The following is a 20,880-nucleotide window of genomic DNA, read 5'->3' as shown; positions in this document are numbered from 1 at the left end:
CCCGCCCCTCCCCCGCCGCCTCTGAACAAACTTTTCTTTCTCTTCAAGTTGAGGCCGGCGCTGCGGGCGGCGGCGGCGGCGGCGGCGCGGCGCGGCGGACGGGGCGGCCTGCGCGGCGGGGCGCGGAGCCCCCGACCACGGGCCCGGTCCCGGCCGTGGATCCTCAGGCCCCGGGCCCGACCCCGAGCGACCCCGGGCGGATGGCGCGGGGCGGTGGGCGCCGGCGGCGCTGAGCCCTGCGCGCCATGGCCTCGGCTTGCGGGGCGCCGGGCCCGGGGGGTGCGGGGCCCGGGGGCGCGCTGGGCAGCCCGGCCCCCGCCTGGTACCACCGCGACCTGAGCCGCGCGGCTGCGGAGGAGCTGCTGGCCCGGGCAGGCCGCGATGGCAGCTTCCTGGTCCGAGACAGCGAGAGCGTGGCGGGAGCCTTCGCGCTCTGTGTCCTGTGAGTGGGGCTGGGGCTCCCGGCGGGCGGGGCGCAGCCCCGGGGCCCTCGGTGGGTGCGGAGGGCCTGGGACAGTGGGACGCCAGCGCCCCCAGCAGTGGGGACTTGGCGTCCAGCCGGGCTTGAGGAAGGATGCAGGGGGTACTTCCTTCCTGCTCTGTGTCTGGGGACACTTTCTGGGGCCTGGAGGGCAGAGTGGGTAGGGTCCAGCTAGCCAGGGTGGAAGCCTCTGGCAGACCCCCAGGCACCCTCCAGGCACACGGCCGGGGGGGTGAGGACGTGTGGCTGTGCATTCCAGGGCTGCCTGTAGCTCTGTTTATACGGGATCGAGTGAGATGCGGTAGGCATAGACGGAGTTGGGGCCAGAGAGACCAGTGCGTGAGTGAGGATGCCCGGCAGCTTCCTTAGGGACCCTTGCTATGCCCCCAGGCCTGAGGTTGGGACCGGTGTGGCTATAGATGTCAGGGGCTGAGGGCAGAGTGGTGTTGAGAAGAAGGGAGGGGTTGAGGAGGCTCTATGGGGCCGTGTTATTATTTCACAAATCAATGAGCATGTGCGTGTGCCCCGGCCCTGGGTATCCCGGCAGCCCTAGCCCCACCTATGGGTGCGGAATGAGGGGCTAGACTTGGCAGCTCTCGGAGTGGGTCTCGTCCTGTGCCTGTACCCATCGGCTGTGTGTGGTAGTGGTTCTGGGTGAGTTGGTGGGTTTGGAGTCTCTCCCTGAGCTGTCTCCTGTGTCCCAGGGTCTAATACTAGGTGGGCTCCTGTGAGTGTTGTTAGGATCGAGTTATAGTCCACCATAGCCCTGTGAACCCTTCCAAACCCCCATCTTTCTGTCCCTTACCCCGTCTGTTCTACTCACTTCTTGGAGGGTGCGTTGACCTAGGCCAGTAGTTCTCATTTAGGGGTTGGTTTTACCCCTCAGGAACATTTGGCAATGTTTGGAGACATTTTTCGTTGTCACAGCTGGGATAGTGCTACTGGCATCTAGTGGGTAAAAGCCAGTGATGCCGCCAAACATCCTGCAATACGAAGGACGGCCCCTCACAGCAAAGAACTGTGCAGTCCAAAATGTTAGTGGTGTTGGGGTTGAGGACCCCTGACCTGGGTATCTGAAGAGGAAGGGCTCCCTAAGTCTCAGCTTATGCCCCAAGTCTGATGCCCAGGAGAGACTAACAAGGGACAGCTTCGCCAGATGCTCCCAGCCCCCTCGGAGGCATACCCCCTAATTAGGGAGGGGAGGGAGGCAGGTGCTGGGTCAGCTGTTGAGTGGGAGGGGGACAGCTGGGCCTGTGTCTGGGGGAGGAACATTATTGTCCCAGGAGGGGAGAGTCCTGGCTCCACTGCCAGGGGAGGAAATGGGTGGAATGAGGGTCTGTCTGTGTTGGGGGCTTCAGCTTTGCCAGCTGACTCTGGCTACTTGCATCTCAAGAGCCCAGGGATGGGGGGAGGGTCAGAAATGGGGTAGAAGCCTGGGGGTAGGTGATCAGAAATACACTTGCTTACCTGTATACGTACCCACAGGTACATGGGTGACATTTCAGGACACACCCCTGCTCGCACAAGCACAGGCAATCTGACCAGCCGGCCACGATACAGGCACGGGCCTCTGCCCTGGCTTTAGGTCCCAGCTCTTGTCTTTCACTTACTCTGTGACCTTAGTCAAATTGCTTTTCTGTTGGAGCCTATTTCCTCTTCTGGAGAATGGGGATGATACTAATATCTGTATCAAAATGCAAGGATTAAATGGGATCACATCTAGGGGGGGTGCCTGGGTGGCTCAGTGGTTGAGTGTCTGCCTTTGGCTCAGGTTGCAATCCCAGGGTCCTGGGATCAAGTCCTTCATCGGTCTCCCTGCAAGGAGCCTGCTTCCCTCTCTGCCTATGTCTCTGTCTCTCTGTGTCTCTCATGAATAAATAAATAAAATCTTTTAAAAAAAAATGAGATCATATCTGTAGGGTGTCACAAAGACAGGGCTCAGTAAATAGGATGCTATTATTGTTGTAAATACAGTCCACAAAGAGGTACACACATAGACACCTGCACAGAATGTTCCCCATCAGCAGCCAGGAGAGTTCCTGAGGGGGGCCTAATTGAGTGGAGGGGATGGACTGTGGGTCTCCTCAAATGGGCATTTGGTCCTGTCTGGCGCCAATACCCCCCTCCTGTCCAGCTCACACGTGGGCCCCGGGTGGCTCCCCTGAGTTAGCCTACCTGAGGGCTGGCTGCAGAGGGAGCCTTCCGTCCCTACTGAGTGAGGCCTTTGCTGCCCAGGCCTGGCTCAGCTGTCACCTGCTCAGCTGTTGCGGCCATCTGTCAGCACCCCTCTTGCCCCTCCTCAATTTGGGGGCTCTTAGAGGCCTGGGTCTCCCACAGGGGGCCCCCTTGGGTCATCCCAGTTTCCTGCTGTCTGGGGAAGGGGGGATAATTCAGGGATACCCGCCTACTTCCTAGCAAAATGGCCCCCAACGCACCCAGCTCCAGCAGAGCCAGACACCAACGTAAACACAGACAGCAGGCGCACACGTGTGTTAGCACATCTCCTATGTGTGCAAACAGAGGTTAACCAGGCTTCTGAGGACTCTTACTCTGGCGGGGGGCCAGAGCTGGTACCACAGTCCAGAGGGGCTGTTTAGACAGCTGTGGAGGCCACAAAAGAGCTGCCTGTTGCTTCCCGGGCCCTGTGGTGGGTGTGGAGTCCATGTAGGTCTGGGTGGAGAGGTGGCCAGGAGGGGGGCGGGAGTGGTGGTGGGGGGAGGCTGGTCATTCCTGCTCTTGTTGGCAACACTAGCAGGATAGAAGTGGACTGGCCTCATCATTAACCCGTGAGCAGCCTGAGCAAAGGGTTTTAGGAAAACCAAGCTGAGGGAGCTGGGTCCTGAGCCTGGTAGCAGGAGGAAGGCATGCCTTGGGGCTTAGCCCTAGCCAGGGGCGACAGGTTCTGATCCTCGCTTTGTCACTAGGTATCAGAAGCACGTGCACACATACCGAATCCTACCTGATGGAGAAGACTTCCTGGCTGTGCAGGTAGGAGTCTGGCCCCTGACCCTGATTCCACCCTGTAACTTGGGGTCAGCTGGCTGACACTTCTCCCACTCCTGCTGATTGGCAGACCTCACAGGGCGTGCCCGTGCGCCGTTTCCAGACCCTGGGCGAGCTCATTGGCCTGTACGCCCAGCCCAACCAGGGCCTCGTGTGTGCCCTGCTGCTGCCTGTGGAGCGGGAGCGAGAGCCAGACCCACCCGACGACCGTGATGTCTCAGGTGGTGCTGCACGCTCTGCCACGTGCAGATGCCTTCCCTGCCCCTTCCCCAGGCGCTGCCTGCTTCTTCCCCTCCCATTTTCTCAGTCCCCCTCCCCTAAAGCCCCCTTGCTCCTACCCATGATGCTGGGGCCCTTTACCCCACTTCCATGGAAGCATCTGAAGACACAGCATCCCCCATACTTCACTGACTCCTGTTCACAGATGGGGAGGATGAGAAGCCTCCGCTGCCCCCACGTTCTGGCTCTACCAGTATTTCTGCCCCCGTGGGGCCTGGCAGCCCCCCAGCAGCCCCTGAGACTCCCACAACTCCAGCTGCTGAGAGGTAAGACCAGAAGCCTCCACAGGGAACAGGAATTCCCCTTTCTCCTCTGAGAACCTTGTCCGCTTGGGGGCGGGGGCTTCTAAGCCCCCACTCCACCCCCAGGGGCCCTCATCCCACCTCAGCCCCAGGGGCAGACACCCTGATCCATGGTGCTCTGATCACTGCCAGTACCACCTCTAGGGACAGGGTGGGAGGGCCGGGACAGGGTCAGCAGGTTCTTCACCGACTTCTCCACCCCTCCCTGAAGTGCTCCCAATGGGCTGAGCACTGTCTCGCACGAGTATCTGAAGGGCAGCTACGGACTGGACCTGGAGGCCGTGCGAGGCGGAGCCAGCAACCTGCCCCACCTCACCCGCACCCTTGCCACCTCGTGCCGGAGGCTGCACAGGTACCTGGCACGCGCAACACCGCGCATGCAGCCTCTCCTCTGACCCGTGCTCACCTGCCCCCTGCCCCCTGCACAGATGTCCTGACCTCTGCTCTCTGGCCCGGAACGGGGACTCAGCTGTCGTTTCCTGAATTTTCCTCACCCGTGAACCCTTGGATCCTTATGGTGGAGGCTGAAGCTACACACTCAGCCATCCTTCCCTGTCCTTGGGTCGGGGCGGGGAGTTCTGACCGGTCGTCTCCCCTAGCGAGGTGGACAAGGTCCTGGCGGGTCTGGAGATCCTGTCCAAGGTGTTCGACCAGCAGAGCTCTCCCATGGTCACTCGCCTCTTGCAGCAGCAGGTGGGATTATGGGGGGGGCCTGTGGGGAGTGGGTTGATGTCTGGGGCCGGGGGGACCCTCCTGTTCAGCGGCCTCAGGGACCAGTCTTACCCTTCCTCTGTGCAGAATCCAGCACAGACCGGGGAGCAGGAGCTGGAGAGCCTGGTGTTGAAGCTGTCGGTGTTAAAGGACTTCTTGTCGGGCATCCAGAAGAAGGTAGCCTGGCTCCTGACCTCTGACCTGACCCACCAGACCCCAACTATTTGCAATGACCTAAGTGATCTCCACCCCCAGTCTACACCTCAGCATCGACCCCACTGTCAGCCGTCTCCCTCCCAGTCCCAGCTCTCTGCACATCCCCTGACCTTGCCTGCCCTTACTCGCCCCAGGCACTGAAGGTCCTGCAGGACATGAGCTCTACGGCCCCGCCAGCCCCGCCGCAGCCGGCTATACGTAAGGCCAAGACTGTGCCTGTGCAGGCCTTTGAGGTACGCAAGGAAGTGTTGGGGGGACCCCTGGGGCAAAGGGCGGTGGAGGGTGGAGGGGGTGGTATTTGCCCGGGGTCTTTTCAGCAGCCCCCCACCTCGTGACCTGCAGGTGAAGTTAGATGTGACCCTGGGTGACCTGACCAAGATCGGGAAGTCACAGAAGTTCACGCTCAGCGTGGATGTGGAGGGCGGGCGGCTGGTGCTGCTGCGGAGGCAGCGGGACTCACAGGAGGACTGGACGACCTTCACACATGACCGCAGTGAGCCAGGGCCCGACCTTGGGCGGGGGGGGGGCGGGGGGCGGGCAGGGCAGCCTCCGGGCCTCAGTGCACGGGCCAGTGTGACCGGCCTCCATCCCCTAGTCCGCCAGCTCATTAAGTCCCAGCGTGTCCAGAACAAGCTAGGCGTCGTGTTTGAGAAGGAGAAGGATCGGACACAGCGCAAGGACTTCATCTTTGTCAGCGCCCGGGTGAGCAGCGTGTTGGGCTGGCCCCCTGCAGGGGTTCCTGGGGGCTGGAAGGAGAGGAAATGTGTGATGCAGGTGACCCGTCCCTCCTGACAGGGCAGACAGTGTATGTATGGAGATGGGTGGCCCGAGGGTAGAGGCAGATAGATGTTCATTTGGTGAACATTTCCTGAGAGGTGTCCTCTGCTTGAGTAGTGGGTGTACAGTGGTGGACCAGACAGGCGTGTCCCTCCCCTCATGGGACCTGCCACCTACCAGGGACCTCCCCTAACTGGCTGTTGTCCCCCCAGAAGCGGGAGGCCTTCTGCCAGCTACTGCAGCTCATGAAGAACAAGCACTCCAAGCAAGATGAGCCGGACATGATCTCTGTCTTCATAGGCAGTTGGAACATGGGTCAGGCCCGGGTAGGGCTGGGGTGGGAGAGAGGTCAGGGGTCAGGGTCAGGGGCCTGACCATCACCCCATCCCCTTCACCTCCAGGAAGCGTGCCACCTCCAAAAAACGTGACATCTTGGTTCACATCAAAGGGTCTAGGGAAGACCCTGGATGAGGTCACGGTGACCATACCCCATGACATCTATGTCTTCGGGACCCAGGAAAACTCGGTGGGTGACCGCGAGTGGCTGGACCTGCTACGCGGGGGCCTCAAGGAGCTCACAGATCTGGATTACCGCCCGGTGAGAGAGGGTCATCCTGTCCAGTCTCCCCTCCTCAGACCCCAACCCAAACGATCCTGCTTGACCCCACAGGCCACCCGGGGAGCACAACTTGCCTGCCTTTCCCTCTGGCCCCCGGGGTATCCTTTAGGAAATCTAATGAGTGCTTCATGCTGTAGGAATGTGCTCTGTTTCTCTCTGGCCCTTCAGGAGAAAGGGTGGCAGCCCTTCCTATCCTGTGACTGACGGTGCCCTCTCCAGTATAGACAGGGGTGGGGTGGGGGGCATGGAATGCGGCAGTGCCCCAGCCCCAGGCAGGGATAACCGCGAGCCTTCTTCCCAGATTGCCATGCAGTCGCTGTGGAACATCAAGGTAGCCGTGCTGGTCAAGCCAGAGCATGAGAACCGAATCAGCCATGTCAGTACGTCCAGCGTGAAGACTGGCATCGCCAACACCCTGGGTGAGCGGGTGGCCAGGATCCCTCTGTCCACACCTCCTGCTTCCTCTCCAGCTCATAGTCTCCCCCTTTCAGGTGGTCTCAGTTTTCTCCTATATAGAGCCCTTTGAACTCTGTAAAGCATGTTCATATTCTAAATGTCTTCCAGCACCACCAGGAAGGCAGGGCCAGGGTGGTTATCTCCATCTCATAGATGATAAAACTCAACCTCCCCAAAACTCTCAAGCCCAGGGTTGCCAAGTGACTTGACCAAGGTGACACAGCTAGTATGTAGTGGAGCTATCTTAGTGCCCAGGCCTCTTGGTTGGTGGTCCAGTGCTCCCTCGGCAGAGATTCTGCTCAGAATCTGCAGGTCTTTTCAGCTTCACCCTTGGGGTCCCCTGTGATCACTAGGGGCTTTGTTCACACATGCAGAGAGACTCAGGCCGTCCACGTGAACTGCGCGAGCCCTGTGTGGCCCCCAGGAAGGGGGGATGTGTTTAGAGACCTGTCTGCCTTGTAGCCTCTGGGAGGGTGGGGAGGATCTTCCCACTGCTGCTTCGGGGGATGGGGGCAGAGGGGAGAGTTGGGAGCCCTCCAAAGGTGACGCAGGCCATCCTCTTTTGCTTGCTTGGACAGGAAACAAGGGAGCCGTGGGAGTCTCTTTCATGTTCAATGGCACCTCATTTGGCTTTGTGAATTGCCACCTCACTTCAGGAAATGAGAAAACTGCCCGGTAAGGGGGCACCTTTCTAAGTCTTTACCCTCATTCCCTATTCACCTGAGACCTAGTCCCTCTCCCACATCCCAGTCTATGGCCCTCCTGCATCCCTGTCCCCAAGACCGCCCTCTCCCTTGTCCCAACTCAAGAGTCCTCTAGTGCCCCTCATCTTGATCTTGTTCCCAGCTCTTTCCTCTGTCCCCAGGGACCCTGATCTGTACCCCATCCCTGACCCCAGAGACTTCTTCCCTTCCTGCCGGTCCCTGGCCCCTGACCCTGGAGACATCCCCTCACCCCCCATAGGCGAAACCAGAACTACCTGGACATCCTGCGGCTGCTCTCGCTGGGCGACCGGCAGCTCAGTGCCTTTGACATCTCTCTACGTTTCACTCACCTCTTCTGGTTTGGGGACCTCAACTACCGCCTGGACATGGACATCCAGGTGCAAAGAGGGCTGCCAGGTGGCTGGGAGGGAAGCTGGGCTGGGGGCCAGCTGGGCTCCCACCTCTGGCTCTGGCTTAAGAGGGAGTTGCCAGCCCTTGTGTCTTCACCACAGGAGATCCTCAACTACATCAGCAGGAAGGAGTTTGAGCCACTGCTCAGGGTGGACCAGCTGAACTTGGAACGCGAGAAGCACAAAGTCTTCCTTCGATTCAGTGAGTGTGGGCCTGGCAGGTCTCTGAGGGCTAGGGCCCGTATGGTGTCCCTGTGTCTTTAGGGCCCTGACCCCTACCCGTTCCCTGCCTTCCCTAGGTGAGGAAGAGATCTCCTTCCCACCCACCTACCGCTATGAGCGGGGTTCCCGGGACACGTATGCCTGGCACAAGCAGAAGCCAACTGGGGTGAGCCAAGGGAACAGGGGTAGGGGGGCCTTGGGAGACTCCTGGGCTGCAGTGAATCAGGAGTGCATGTCTGGTCAAGATCTGGGCAGTTACTCCTGTAGCTCCTTGGGCCCTCTAAGGCTTTAGGGTGGACGATCCTGGGTGTTATGAGGACCCAAGAAGGGAGGTGGGTGCTGGGGCCTGGTGTGGTAAGAGTGTTGGGCCTCATCAGTCCTGCAGCTGTGTGGTGGCCCTCATGCTGAGCCACCCCAGCTGTTTGCCCTGACCATGCTGACATCCCCTGCCCCAGGTCCGGACCAATGTGCCTTCATGGTGTGACCGGATTCTCTGGAAATCCTACCCCGAGACACACATCATCTGCAATTCCTATGGTCAGAGTCTCCTGGACAGGGGGATGGGCTATCCTGGGTGGTCCTCGTGCCGGTGCTGTCCTAGCTTTGGGAAGCGGGAGCAGAGAGGAAAGAGCTTGCCTCTGAGCTCCCATTCTAATCCCAGGTTGCACTGATGACATCGTCACCAGCGACCACTCCCCCGTGTTCGGGACATTTGAGGTTGGGGTTACCTCTCAGTTCATCTCCAAGAAAGGTGACTGTTGTGAATGTGCTGGTGGGTGGGTGGGCACACTGCTCTGGGGATGTGAAAGAGTTTGACTATCTCTGTGTGTATGTGTGTGTTTGGGTATATGTACGTACGAGAATGTTTCTGAATATGTACTGTGTGAGGGTGTCTGTGTACCCAGGGCACTGTGAAAGGTGCCTGCCCATGAGTGAGTGTATTCATATGAATGTAAACGCCTATGTATGTGTCTTTATTTGCCTGGAGCCATGTGTGGTCCCCTGAGTGTGCCTAGTAGTGTGGGGGATTGTGGGCAGGCAGTCCCTGCAGGTATTCTGGTCCCCAGCCCCCTTCTTAGATGGTCTCTCATCCTTGGGCTCTCTGTTTGTCTGGGCCAGGATCTGGGCTTTGGGGCCTCCCCATTGGTTGCTTGGGATGGGGGAGGTACCTCCCTCCTGGCCTTCCTGCCTCCTTTGCCAGGGCCCCTGATTTCCTGTCCCAGGGCTCAGTGTCTGTCCTGTTCCTTGTGTCACCCTCTCAGCCCTCCTCACTGCCTTCCTCCCTTTGCCCCTCAGGGCTCTCAAAGACTTCAGACCAGGCCTACATTGAGTTTGAGAGCATTGAGGCCATCGTGAAGACAGCCAGCCGCACCAAGTTCTTCATTGAGTTCTACTCCACCTGCCTGGAGGGTCAGAGGCAGGACCAGGGCTGAGTGTGGGCCAAGAGGGATGGGGAGGCCCGGGGGCCCAGAGCGGTCAGCCCCCTAGATGGCAGAAGGGAATCCAGGAGGTGGCACTCAGTTGGGTATCCCCCACCCTCACCCCAGAGTACAAGAAGAGCTTCGAGAATGATGCTCAGAGCAGTGACAACATCAACTTCCTCAAGGTGCAGTGGTCTTCACGCCAGCTGCCCACGGTGAGGCTTTTGGCAGGGTCTGAGCTTGTAGGTGAGGGCACAGGGAGAGGTGTGAAAGAGCACATATGGTGCATGCGTGTGTGTGTGTGTGTGTGTGTGTGTTGTGTGGTGGGGCTGGGCATGAGTAAGGGTGAGGGCATTTGCTTTATTTGGGAGGTGTGGGACCAAGTTACAGATTCATCCATTCATTCATAAACACTTTTCGAGCCTTTGCTCAATGTCAGGTCCTGTGTTGGCCATTGAGGATGTAGAAAATTAACTACATGAATGTTAGGAAAGGCCCATGCAGGGCCATGTCTTCTACATTAAGGATTTGGGATCTTTCCTTAATAGTTGAGTGGGAGTGAGCTTGGACGAGTCTGAGGGTTGGGGTGAGCAGTGTCATGGGCAGGAGGGGCTCGTTGGGGCTTTGTCCTTCACTAGGCCTCTCTGCTCCCCAGCTCAAGCCAATTCTGGCTGATATTGAGTACCTGCAGGACCAGCACCTCCTGCTCACGGTCAAGTCCATGGATGGCTACGAATCCTATGGTGAGGGGGGGAAGTGGAGGGGGAGCAGGGAGGGGTCCCAAGAGGCACAGAAAGCCAAGCAGAGCTCTAGAAAGGTTCGACAGTCTGCCCGTCTGCCCCATCTGCCCTTCAGGGGAGTGCGTGGTGGCGCTCAAGTCCATGATTGGCAGCACAGCCCAGCAGTTCCTGACCTTCCTGTCCCACCGAGGCGAGGAGACAGGCAACATCCGTGGCTCCATGAAGGTGCGGGTGCCCACAGAGCGCCTGGGCACCCGTGAGCGACTCTACGGTGGGGGCTCCATTGGGAGGGATATGGGGCATGAGATGGGGTGGTGTGGGCAGGTCTAGGAGGGGGGACTGCGGGTAGAGGGAGGGCACGTTAGAATCCCTGGAATCTTTGGAAGTTCTGTAGCAACGCCTGAAAGTGGGCCTGCCTTCAGGAGTAGCTGGAAAGGGGCTGCTTGTAGGCCCAGGGGGTGTCTAGGGTCCAGGATCCCAGGTCCCCTCTGAGTCTTCTTTCTCTTCCTTCCCCAGAGTGGATCAGCATTGATAAGGATGAGGCAGGAGCAAAGAGCAAAGCCCCCTCTGTGTCTCGAGGCAGCCAGGATCCCAGGTGAACTGGGACTGTGCTGGGTGTCCCATGAAGAGATGCCTGGGGGCTTTGGGTCAGTCTCTACCTCATCTCACCCCTGTACACCCCTGGCAGGTCAGGGAACCGCAAGCCAGCCCCTGCAGAGGCCTCCTGCCCACTGTCTAAGTTATTTGAAGAACCAGAGAAACCACCACCCACTGGGAGGCCCCCAGCCCCACCTCGAGCTGCTTCCCGGGAGGAGCCCTTGACGCCCAGGTGAGAGAAGGAACCTGTTATCCACCCCCACTTCATCTACTGCTATGCTTGGCTCTCAGGGCCAGCCCGGGGACCGTTCGATGCCTGAGTGAGATGATGCCCCATGGCTGGGGGTGCTGGGGCTCTGCTCCTTTGGCCACTCAGGCCTCCCCGAGGCGTGGCTCTCTGAGTCCAAGGAAGCAGTCAGCCTTTCTTCCCGGCTCTGCCTTAAAAAAATAGAACTAGAAGTTGTTTCTGCAACAGTTCCCTCCAAATTTAGCTTGGGTTTTCTGTTTGGTCTCAGCATGGCATTTCCTTCGGTGCATACTTTGGAACACTGTCCTACAAGATGCCCCATCGGAAACGGGTTGGTGGTCAAATGAGTTTGGGGAATGGTTCTGACTAGATTCTTTTCTTAGGTAGTCCCAGTGCACATTAGTTTTGCAGAAGCTCTGAGCATGTGGACAGGAAGGAAACCCCCTTTTCAACGCTGTTGAGTATAGTTTCCCAAACTTAACCGGCCAGGAAACTTCTTTTCCACACAGTGACTATTAATACCCTGGGGAACTAGTGTTCTGTGGATCATACTCGAGGAAAGTGAGGCTTCCTAATTATATCCGATTGTTGCTTGAACTTAAATAAAAGTTCCTAGCCACGGTTTGGTGCTTTTTCACTCACCTTCACCTGTTATCGGTCACCTTGGTTTTATCCTCAGGCTTGAGTAAAACTAACCTGAATCCCTGGGTAAAATTCCTCAGTAGATTGGCCTCAGGCGCCTTCACAGGATTTCAAGCCCTAGCCGGCCATTCCAACCAAAGGCCTTTGTTGCCCTGCCTTCTGGCACCTGTTTTCACTGATGTAAGCTCAGGACTTTCACAAAGTCATGAAAGAAGGATCTGAGAATCTTAGCAAGGAAGGCAAGAAAGTTCAAGGATTATCTATTCAACCACTGAGTCTCCTGCATCTTAGAGGTGAAGACACCAAGGGCCAGAGAGAGAAAGTGATGTGCTCAAGGTCACGTGCAATCCTAGGACCAGGGGCCCACAGTCCTGACCCCCAGTCCAGTTCTCCTTCCACTGTATCCATTGCCTTCCTGACTTGATTATCCTGCTCCCAAACCCAGGTTGAAGGCAGAGGGGGCTCCAGAGCCGGAAGGGGTGGCAGCCCCCCCACCCAAGAACAGCTTCAATAACCCTGCCTACTACGTCCTTGAAGGGGTCCCCCACCAACTGCTGCCCCCGGAGCCACCCTCGCCTGCCAGGGCCCCTGTCCCACCGGCCACCAAGAACAAAGTGGCCATCACAGTGCCTGCTCCACAGCTCGGGCGCCACCGGCCCCCCCGTGTGGGAGAGGGGAGCTCATCAGATGAGGAGTCTGGGGGCACACTGCCCCCTCCAGACTTTCCACCCCCACCCCTGCCAGACTCGGCCATCTTCCTGCCCCCCAGCCTGGATCCTTTGCCAGGGCCGGTGGTCCGGGGCCGCAGTGGGGGTGAGGCCCGTGGCCCACCACCTCCCAAGGCCCATCCAAGACCTCCACTGCCCCCAGGCCCCTCACCTACCAGCACTTTCCTGGGGGAGGTAGCCAGTGGGGACGATCGCTCCTGCTCCGTGCTGCAGATGGCCAAGACTCTGAGTGAGGTGGACTATGCTCCAGCTGGGCCTGGCCGCTCAGTGCTTCTGCCAGGCCCCCTGGAGCTGCAGCCGCCCCGGGGACTGCCCTCGGACTATGGCCGGCCTCTCAGCTTCCCTCCACCTCGAATCCGAGAGAGCATCCAGGAGGACCTGGCAGAGGAGGTGTGTGGACCAGGGGTGGCTATCTGTGTGTACCTGAGGTGTGTGCTTGCCCATGGACAGTGGGATCCCTTTATGGCACCATTTCAACACTCAACGGGGTCCCTTCTGCCCTGAGCTGGGTACTGGGGAGTTGGGAGGTGGGGGGCGGGGAACATGAATCAGCCCGTTTTTGCCTCTTCCCCTAGAGCCTGTAGTAGGATGTGGCTGCAGGGGCTTCTTCCCTGGGTGGGTGCTCTCGGTGCTCCCCCTGACATGCGCTATTCCCTCAGGCTCCGTGCCCGCAGGGCGGGCGGGCCGGCGGGCTGGGTGAGGCAGGCATGGGCGCCTGGCTGCGGGCCATCGGCTTGGAGCGCTATGAGGAGGGCCTGGTGCACAATGGCTGGGACGACCTGGAGTTTCTCAGGTGGGGGCGGGGCTGGAGGCGGATGGGGTGGGGCTGGCCCCGGGGCGGAGCTACGGGCCCTCTAGACCTCTTCGCCCACCTCCCAGCCTCTCTTACCCCTACAGCGACATCACGGAGGAGGACCTGGAGGAGGCTGGGGTGCAGGACCCGGCTCACAAGCGCCTCCTTTTGGACACCCTGCAGCTCAGCAAGTGATAGCGGTGGCGCTGCGAAGCTGCGGACTCGGCACCCCTGCTCCCACCCTCCAACTAAGGCCCAGCCATAGCCCCAAAGTTGAAAAGCTGTGAGGGGTGGGGCAGTACCTCTCCGCCTATTTATTGGGGATCTGCGTTCCCCACTGCCCAATCGTTTGGAATGCCCTAATTAGGACATCCTGCCCCTCCCCCGCCCCAGGGTTCCGGAGGTCAATTGCCGAGATTACCGAGGACTTTGGTTATTCTGGTGCTGACCTCCCTTTCTGAATCCTTACTCCCAGCCTCAGGGGTGCCCGTAGGGTCCACTTGGGTACGTCTGGGCCCCCACTTTCACCGCTGTTTCTGCTGCCCTCCACCTGGCCTGAACCACGGGGGGCAGGGGAAGCTCAGCTAGGACCCTTCCCAACCCCCATTCTGGGGGTGTCCGTCCGGAAATGAAGGAATAGCCCAAGGACCGGGCTGGGGTTTATTTAAGCTTTTCTGCGTGGGTTTAGGGAGGGCGGGCACCTTAATACTATCGGGGCTGGTTAGGGTGGGGAGAAGGATCTGGGCCATAAAGTGGTAGTTTGCTTAGTTCTCACTGTCTCCCTGTCTATACCACCCCGGGCTGCGGATTTGTGGCAGCAGTGGGTTCCTTGCTGGTTGCAAGCGGGGACGGGCTCTTGCAGGCAGCTTATCCCCCATCCTGGGTACTCAGAAGGGTTGCCAGCGTTACGTCTTCAATAAATTAAGTTTTATTTGGATTGAGCAAAACTCACCTCAATAAATTACAAGTTTTTCAAAGGAAAAGAACGACAACAACCAAAAACAAACAAACAAAAAATTCAGGAAAGAGGAAACCCCTCTGTCCCAGTGCCCTGGCAGCCAGGCCCTCTTCTCTGAACAGGCCTAACCTCTGCGCCAGACCGGCTGGAAACGGGAGGGGATAAATTGGCAGTGAGACCCTTCAGGCGTCTTATTATCCCAACGGTGACCAGTGCGGGTGGACTGGAGGGCTGGGGCAGCGGGCTGGTGGCCAGGGTGAAGAGTGAGCCAGCCAGCTGCAGAGCCAGGGAGGGAGCCAGGCTGCTGCTCTGCTTGAGGACCCTCAAGTTCCAGCGGGGTTATTTGATCCCGGTTTCAAAGAAAGCCAAGCTGGAAGGGGGGGCGCCCCGGTGAAAGTACCCCATTCTGCTGGGGGCGGTAGGTGAGGACGAGAGGCCCTGACTCGGTCTCCGAAGCTGGGGAGGGCACACTTAGGAGCGGGACACGGTAGGGGGTGGGGCAGGTGGGCACTTCCAGGCGGGCGCCCGGATGGGGAGGGACCCTGTCAGGTCCTGAGGGGCAGGGGCATCTCTGGGGGGCAGGCCCGGCACCTCCAGAGTCCGGCGGCTAGAAGAGATTGGTCTTCAGGGCCGGGCCAGGCTTCCGGTGGAAGGAGGACAGAACCCCGGAGAAGGGCCCGGGCCCGGGTTCCGCCGGCTGCCAGGCCTTGAGCAGCTCCGCCGCGCCCGCGCCCGGCCCGCCGCCCCCGCCGCCCGCCACGCCCGCCCACAGCGGGCCCTTGAGCGGCTGCGGCCCGGGGCCAGGGCCGGGCCCGGAGCCCAGGGCGGCAGGCAGCGGGCTGGGGCTCAGACGCGGGCTGGCCAGGCCGGGGGCGGGCGGCGGGGGCAGCGACGCGGTGCTGTCGGGCGTGGGGCTGCACGTGGACTCCTTGGAGTCGTCGTCCTCGGACGAGCAGCGCGCCTCGCCCTTTTTGGCGCCCGCCGCGCCCGCCGCACCCTTGGCGCTGGCCGCACGCTCCTGTTTGCGGAACTTGGCCCGGCGGTTCTGGAACCAGACCTGCGGGCACAGGGGCCGGTCAGGCCGAGGCCGCGAGACGCGCGGGAGCCCTCGGTCTGGAAGGGGTCGGATCAGGATTACTACCAGATTCCTGAGCGTGGGCCCGTCGGCCCTCCGCTACCTGGCTCCTGGCCCTCCTCTCTCTGCTCGAGGCCTCTCCTGCATTTGCCCCTCCCTCCTGGTCTTCCCCTGGGGGATCTGATCACCCGCCACCGGCAGGCTCCAGTGTTCCAGGTCTCCGGGCGGGGACTCCGCCTTCGCTCCCTTATCACCCAAAGCCCTGCCCCCAATTCCTTCCTACTAGAAGCTCCAGGGATTTCCACCTGGAGTGTCCCACGGCGGTGGAGAAGGGGTCGGGTACTAGGGGAAACCGTTCGTCCAGGGTCTCCAGTAAGGGCGGACCAGCTGGACATCTCCACTTGGATTTGTAAGACAGACAACAGAGTCCACCTGGGCGGCCGCTCCTCGGCCCTGCGCCTGCCCAGAGCCCTGGGTTTTCAGGCTCAGAGATCTCACAGCTGCAGAGCTGGGGAGGGGACATGGAGGCACTCGATGGCTTTCTGGGATTCGCCTGCCTTGGCACTGAGGCCGCCCGGGGCTCCCACTCTACCCACTTGGGAAGCTTCCAGGCTTCCCAAGCATCCTTCTACATGCCTGGCCGTACTAAGGGAACAGAGGGGAAATCCTGGGGGCTGAAGAGCTCAGTTCTCCAGAGGGCCTCAGGTTTGCCAAGTCTTGGCCCGCTGTCTCCTCCCGCTGCCCATCCTCTCCTGCCCAACCACCCCCGGACTGTGCCCTGGTCCCTGGCCCCAGCTCTCCGCCTCCAAGCTGCCCCTGCCTGCCACCCCAGAGAGCCAGGGCCCTCTTTCCCGAGGCCCCCAGGTGTCGGGCACTAACCTCCCATCCCTCCCCCGCCCCCCAACACGTACACTTCCGTACACACGCAAACACACACCTGCACGCGAGCCTCAGTCAGGTCGATCTTGAGCGCCAGCTCCTCGCGTGTGTAAATGTCGGGGTAGTGAGTCTCTGCGAAGACGCGCTCCAGCTCCTTGAGCTGTGCACTGGTGAACGTGGTACGGATGCGCCGCTGCTTGCGCTTCTCATGCAGGCCCGACGGCTCCGGGAAGAACTTGTAGGGCACTAGGGGTGTGTGCAGGAGGGGGGAGCAACGAGGGTGGGGGCATGAGGGGCCGAGCTCAGCCCGCTGTGTCCTGCCCCTGCGATCGCTCGCCGTTCCCCGCGCCTGACTCAGCCCCTCGGCTTCCTCCCCTCGGTCTCGGTCTCGAACGGAGCGTCTGCCCCATCTCTCAGTGGAGCCGGCAGGAGTGAAGGCGGACAGGGCGCAGGCGGACCTGGAGCCCCAGAGCCGCAGCGAGGCAATCAAGATCTGATCCTTAGGTCAGGACGGCTGACCTGTCCTTGGTACTCTGCTGTGTTCCCTCCCCTCTCTCCAGCCCACCTGCTCCTCCGACCTCCCCTGTGGTGTGCTTCCGCCTTGGTCAGTCTGCCCTGCTTGGGTTCAGGTCCTGCTCTGTCCACCTTAGCCTTGATTGCCAGGTCTCATCAGCATCGTGGGCCTTCCCAGTAGCCAGTTCTGGAGCTGGGTGACTGAGACTCCCTGGCCTAGGTCTACTTTGAGCCCTGGCACATACTTTCTGCCATGTAGGGAATTGGCTCCCTCTCCCCTGTCATCTCTCTCCCTCCCAGGCCTCATTTCTTCAGCCCCATCTCACATCCCATTCTCCTCCAGTGTCCTCTCCTCTTCCTCATCTTTCTCCATCCACATCTCTCTTCAGCTTTCCCCTTTGGGACCATTCTTTTCTTTGTGCCCACTGAAAAGGGTCCTTATTTTTCCCCCATCCAGACCCAGGTTCCTTCACCTTCTCATTGCCCTTCTTCCTCCCAGGCACCTCTGTGTCTCAACTGCCCCACAGCCAGCCCCACCCCTCTCCCTCACTCTTCCCATCCTTGTTTCCCTTTTACCCCATGCCAGGCCCCATTGCCCCCACAGACAATGTTTCTGACAGTATCTCCTCATCCTTGTCTCCAACCCCGCTTAGGTCTCCATATTCTTCAGGAGTCCCCAGTATCTTACATCTTTGTCCTATATCCCTAGTTCTCGATCTCCCCCTGATCCTTGTCTCCAACACCCCATTCCTAGTCCCATCTTCCTCATCTCTGTTGCCAGTCTTCCTTGGTCCCCATCTCCCACAGTTCCTGTCCCCATCACCTCTAGTTCTTATCTCCATCTCCCCAACCCTGGGTCCCCATTTCTCCCAGGGTCCCCAGTCTTCCCACTTTTCCTCATACCTCTCTATACCTGTTCTCCTCTCCCCATCTCAGTGGGGCCCATAACCCCATTTCCTGACCCTATACCCTCAATCCCCATCCTCATCTGGCCCAGAGTACCAATCTCCCCATCCCTGTTCCAGTTTTTGGATCCATCTGGCTGGTTCTCATTTCTCCAAATCCGGGTCCCTATCTCGCCATCCCTTCCCACCCCTCAGGCTCCAATCTTCTACTTGGCTCCCAGTGGTCTTCCCCGGAAGGAAGGAGATAAGGAGATTGGGTGGGGCAGCCTGGACTCTAACCTGAGAGATCGGGATGGCTGCAAGGCTCTGTGAGGTTGAGGGTTCAGATGGGGACTTGGATCAAGAGGCTTGGAGGTAGTGGGGGGCTGCTTCTGGGTTCTGCAGGACTCTAGCTAGGAGAGTCTCCAGGGGGAAGGGGGGAATGAAAATGGCTTAATGACCTGGGCACGCTTTTCTTCCAGCAAGCGATGGTTGGGGTTTCAGTGGAGCAAGAGGGTCTAAACACAGGCAGGATGGGTTCAAAACCAGGCAGGAGGGGCTTGATGGTGCTGGGGCTCTAGGAAGGTTTCCATGTGGGCAGCTCAGCCGCTGCAGAAGCTCTTGCTGGGGGTCAGACATGAAGTGGGGTGGGGATAGGGATGGGGATCTGATTGGACTGAGCCGGGGGCATCTTCCAAGGATACGGGGATGGAGAGGTTTGGTGGTCAGACTTTGCAGGCGGGGAGGGGAGGATCCGGTGAGGGGCCTGGGGCTGGACCAGGGATCTATTTCCCTGACCCGAAGAGCACAGGACAGGGATCTGGCAGTGAGAAAGAGGAAGGGGATGAGAGGGTGGGGCTGAACTCTGCCAAGGGGAACCCCGTCTTACAGAGGGGCTGGGGATCCCGCGGGTGTTGGAGGGCAAGGATGGGGGCGGCTGTGGGGGACAGTCGCAATCACTTGCCAAATAGGGCAGGGGCTGGGGCTTCCGCAGGATTCGGAGGGAGGCTTGGGCCGGGGCTGGGCTCACCTGCCGAGTAAGGCGCAGGCTGGTGGTCGCGTAGAGCGCCGAGCGCGCAGTTAGAGGAGCCGAGCGCGGGGCAGGGCGGCCCAGCCGCGGGGAAGGCGGGTCGCAGGGGGCTGTATTGGAAGCCGCCGGGCTGGCTGCAGGCGCCGAAGTCGCCGTAGGCGGACGCCTCCATGGCCGCCACGCACGAGTCGTACGAATTGAGGTAGGAGTAGTCCATCGGCCCGGGGGTCGGGGGCGGGGGCCGGGCCGGGCCGGGTCAGGGTCGGGGTTCCCGGCCGGGTGGGGGTCGGGATGAGGGTTGGAGCGCCTGGCGCCGAGGACCCGAGGCCGACTCTGAGCGCCCGCGAGTCCGCCCGCCCCGTCGCGGCCGCGCTCCGCCCGGGTGCAATGCAAGTGCAGCCCGGCCCGGCCCGCGCGCCTTTTAACGCTCAGGACCCCGCGGAGGGGGCGGGGCGGGCGGGCTCCGCGGGGCGGGGCCTGGGCGGCTCAGGCCCCGCCCCCGGCTACCCCAGACCCCCGCTCCGAAGGGTCCCCGCCGCCCTCCCTGGGCTCCCGAGGCGCAGGGCGGGGCAGTGCGGGGCCCCATCCCGAGAGTCCCCATCGCGTCTCAATCCCGACCAGACAGACCTTCACTCTCCACCACAGTGCCGGGCTGGAGGGTCCCAACCCCTTTCCTCGGCCTCCCCACCTGCGGCCCCGCAGAAGGGAGGGGAGACAGGCCTGGCGGCGCTCCTGTGAAGAAGTTAATTCAATTCGTCTTGATAACCGAGTTATTCTGATCCAGCCCCTCGGCCCCGCCCCCAGCGAGGTCCCATCCCGGCGGGGACCACAGAGGCGGCCCAGGAGGGGGATGGAGACACGGACGAGGAAGAGACGGAGCCTGGGATGGGGACGTGGGTGAAGAGAGGAAGCAGGGAGAAAAAGGGACAGAAATAGTGCTGGAAAAAGGGACAAGAGAGATACAGGTACACAGATGGAGACAGGGATGAGACATGGAGGAGAGAGAGAGAGATTGGAGACGAGGGCAAGCGGGTCCCCACAGGGACAGAGATGGAGACAAAGCTGAAGCGCGTGCAAGAGAAAAGCAGGGATGGAGATGGGGACAAGGCAGGGACAGAGGAGACAGGATAAGAGAGAGACAGAGAGCGGATGGAGAAAGAGAGTGAGGCTGGCGTGGAGACAGAGAAGGCCCGGGGTGAGACATGGATGGGAACAAGGATTGAGATGGAGATCGGGAGAGAGATGAGACAAAACAGGGCAGGGACAGGGACACACACACACACACACACACACACACACACACGGAGGGGCGGTCTCAGAGAGACAGGGCCGGGGAGAGACAGAGGAGGAACAGAGCTGAGAGAAAGAGCATTCTGAGAGCTGAGACCCACAGCTGGAGCGCCTAGGGGCGGTAGGATGGTGGTGGAGGCCAGGCGAGGCTGCCCGAGGGGACAAGGGGACGGTCGCTGCTGCCCAGATTCCCCTAACCTGACCTGGCCACACACCCCTACTCTGTACCTTCGAGGCCTGGCCTGCCTCTCTCCTGCGCCAGTTCCCCAGCTCAGTCCCCCTGCCCACCACCACCCAGTGTGATACTTTGGTCCCCAGCAACCTTGGCACAGAGTGTGTGTATGTGATGAATGTCAGGATCAAGAGTAATGGGTGACCTCAAGACTCTCCCTCAGCCTCCCTCTGCATATTCTGCCTCTGGCTTTCACGCTGTGGGAAAACCAACACAGAATCTTTTCCAGAACGGAAGAGGGAAGCTGCAGTTCACCTGAGGTGGATTGGACAGCTTTCCTACCCAGCCCCCAGCGTCCTCCACCCAAATCTTGGTAGGTCCTACAGATGGAAGAGAAGACCCAAAAGAAAGCCCGGGAGGGTGACCCCTTATTACCAAAGCCCTTGCCTGCAAGAGAAATTTCTTGGGAAGGTCTTTCCCCAATTTCCCACTATGGGGAACATGCCCACCATCAGGTCATCCACTTCAAGGGCCACTAGTTCTTTGCTTCACACAAGGACCATGTCTCCCCATTTTCTGTAACTCCATGCCAGGGGTTTTCTTTGAATTGTTTTCTCTAATTACTTTTTGGGTATAGACTTCTAAAGCGAAGGCAAAACTGCTTCACAAGTTCTCTCCACTGGTGTGTGAAGTGTACCTCCCACCTTTGACACCTCCTCTGCAGGGAGCCC

At 60.1% G+C, this 20,880-nt stretch overlaps 2 protein-coding genes across 2 annotated transcripts; one reads left to right on the top strand and one right to left on the bottom strand.

Moving 5' to 3' along the window:
- The first annotated feature begins 245 nt into the window (after window positions 1–245).
- INPPL1 (inositol polyphosphate phosphatase like 1) lies at window positions 246–14,295 on the top strand. Its single transcript, XM_038568762.1, has 28 exons — window positions 246–442; window positions 3,406–3,469; window positions 3,555–3,705; window positions 3,909–4,029; window positions 4,277–4,417; window positions 4,665–4,758; window positions 4,864–4,953; window positions 5,127–5,225; window positions 5,335–5,485; window positions 5,588–5,694; window positions 5,982–6,084; window positions 6,171–6,367; window positions 6,690–6,807; window positions 7,423–7,519; window positions 7,808–7,946; window positions 8,061–8,160; window positions 8,258–8,346; window positions 8,636–8,717; window positions 8,842–8,931; window positions 9,477–9,590; window positions 9,728–9,816; window positions 10,257–10,344; window positions 10,457–10,612; window positions 10,858–10,936; window positions 11,030–11,170; window positions 12,273–12,945; window positions 13,215–13,348; window positions 13,453–14,295. The coding sequence occupies exons 1-28, from the start codon at window positions 246–248 to the stop codon at window positions 13,541–13,543; spliced, it is 3,795 nt and encodes a 1,264-aa protein (XP_038424690.1). The 3' UTR covers window positions 13,544–14,295.
- Window positions 14,261–18,963, bottom strand: PHOX2A (paired like homeobox 2A). The gene is made up of 3 exons (XM_038568763.1): window positions 18,688–18,963; window positions 16,319–16,506; window positions 14,261–15,363 (listed from the first exon to the last, which is right to left on the bottom strand). The coding sequence occupies exons 1-3, from the start codon at window positions 18,902–18,904 to the stop codon at window positions 14,914–14,916; spliced, it is 855 nt and encodes a 284-aa protein (XP_038424691.1). The 5' UTR covers window positions 18,905–18,963; the 3' UTR covers window positions 14,261–14,913.
- Window positions 18,964–20,880: the final 1,917 nt, after the last annotated feature.

This window comes from Canis lupus, chromosome 21, assembly GCF_011100685.1.
Source record: "Canis lupus familiaris isolate Mischka breed German Shepherd chromosome 21, alternate assembly UU_Cfam_GSD_1.0, whole genome shotgun sequence".
Classification (NCBI taxonomy): domain Eukaryota; kingdom Metazoa; phylum Chordata; class Mammalia; order Carnivora; family Canidae; genus Canis; species Canis lupus.
This window is presented reverse-complemented; position numbering and strand designations above follow the sequence as displayed.

What these genes read in the sequence shown, in the direction of transcription:
- INPPL1 (XM_038568762.1), top strand. Translation starts at nt 246, where the DNA reads ATGGCCTCGGCTTGCGGGGCGCCGGGCCCGGGGGGTGCGGGGCCCGGG. An exon ending in TGTCGGGCATCCAGAAGAAG is followed by an intron (nt 4,954 to 5,126) that starts GTAGCCTGGCTC and finishes TACTCGCCCCAG; the next exon opens with GCACTGAAGGTCCTGCAGGA. An exon ending in GACGACCTGGAGTTTCTCAG is followed by an intron (nt 13,349 to 13,452) that starts GTGGGGGCGGGG and finishes TTACCCCTACAG; the next exon opens with CGACATCACGGAGGAGGACC.
- PHOX2A (XM_038568763.1), bottom strand. Translation starts at nt 18,904, where the DNA reads ATGGACTACTCCTACCTCAATTCGTACGACTCGTGCGTGGCGGCCATG. An exon ending in GCCTGCGCCTTACTCGGCAG is followed by an intron (nt 16,507 to 18,687) that starts GTGAGCCCAGCC and finishes ACACACCCCTAG; the next exon opens with TGCCCTACAAGTTCTTCCCG. An exon ending in TGACTGAGGCTCGCGTGCAG is followed by an intron (nt 15,364 to 16,318) that starts GTGTGTGTTTGC and finishes CTGTGCCCGCAG; the next exon opens with GTCTGGTTCCAGAACCGCCG.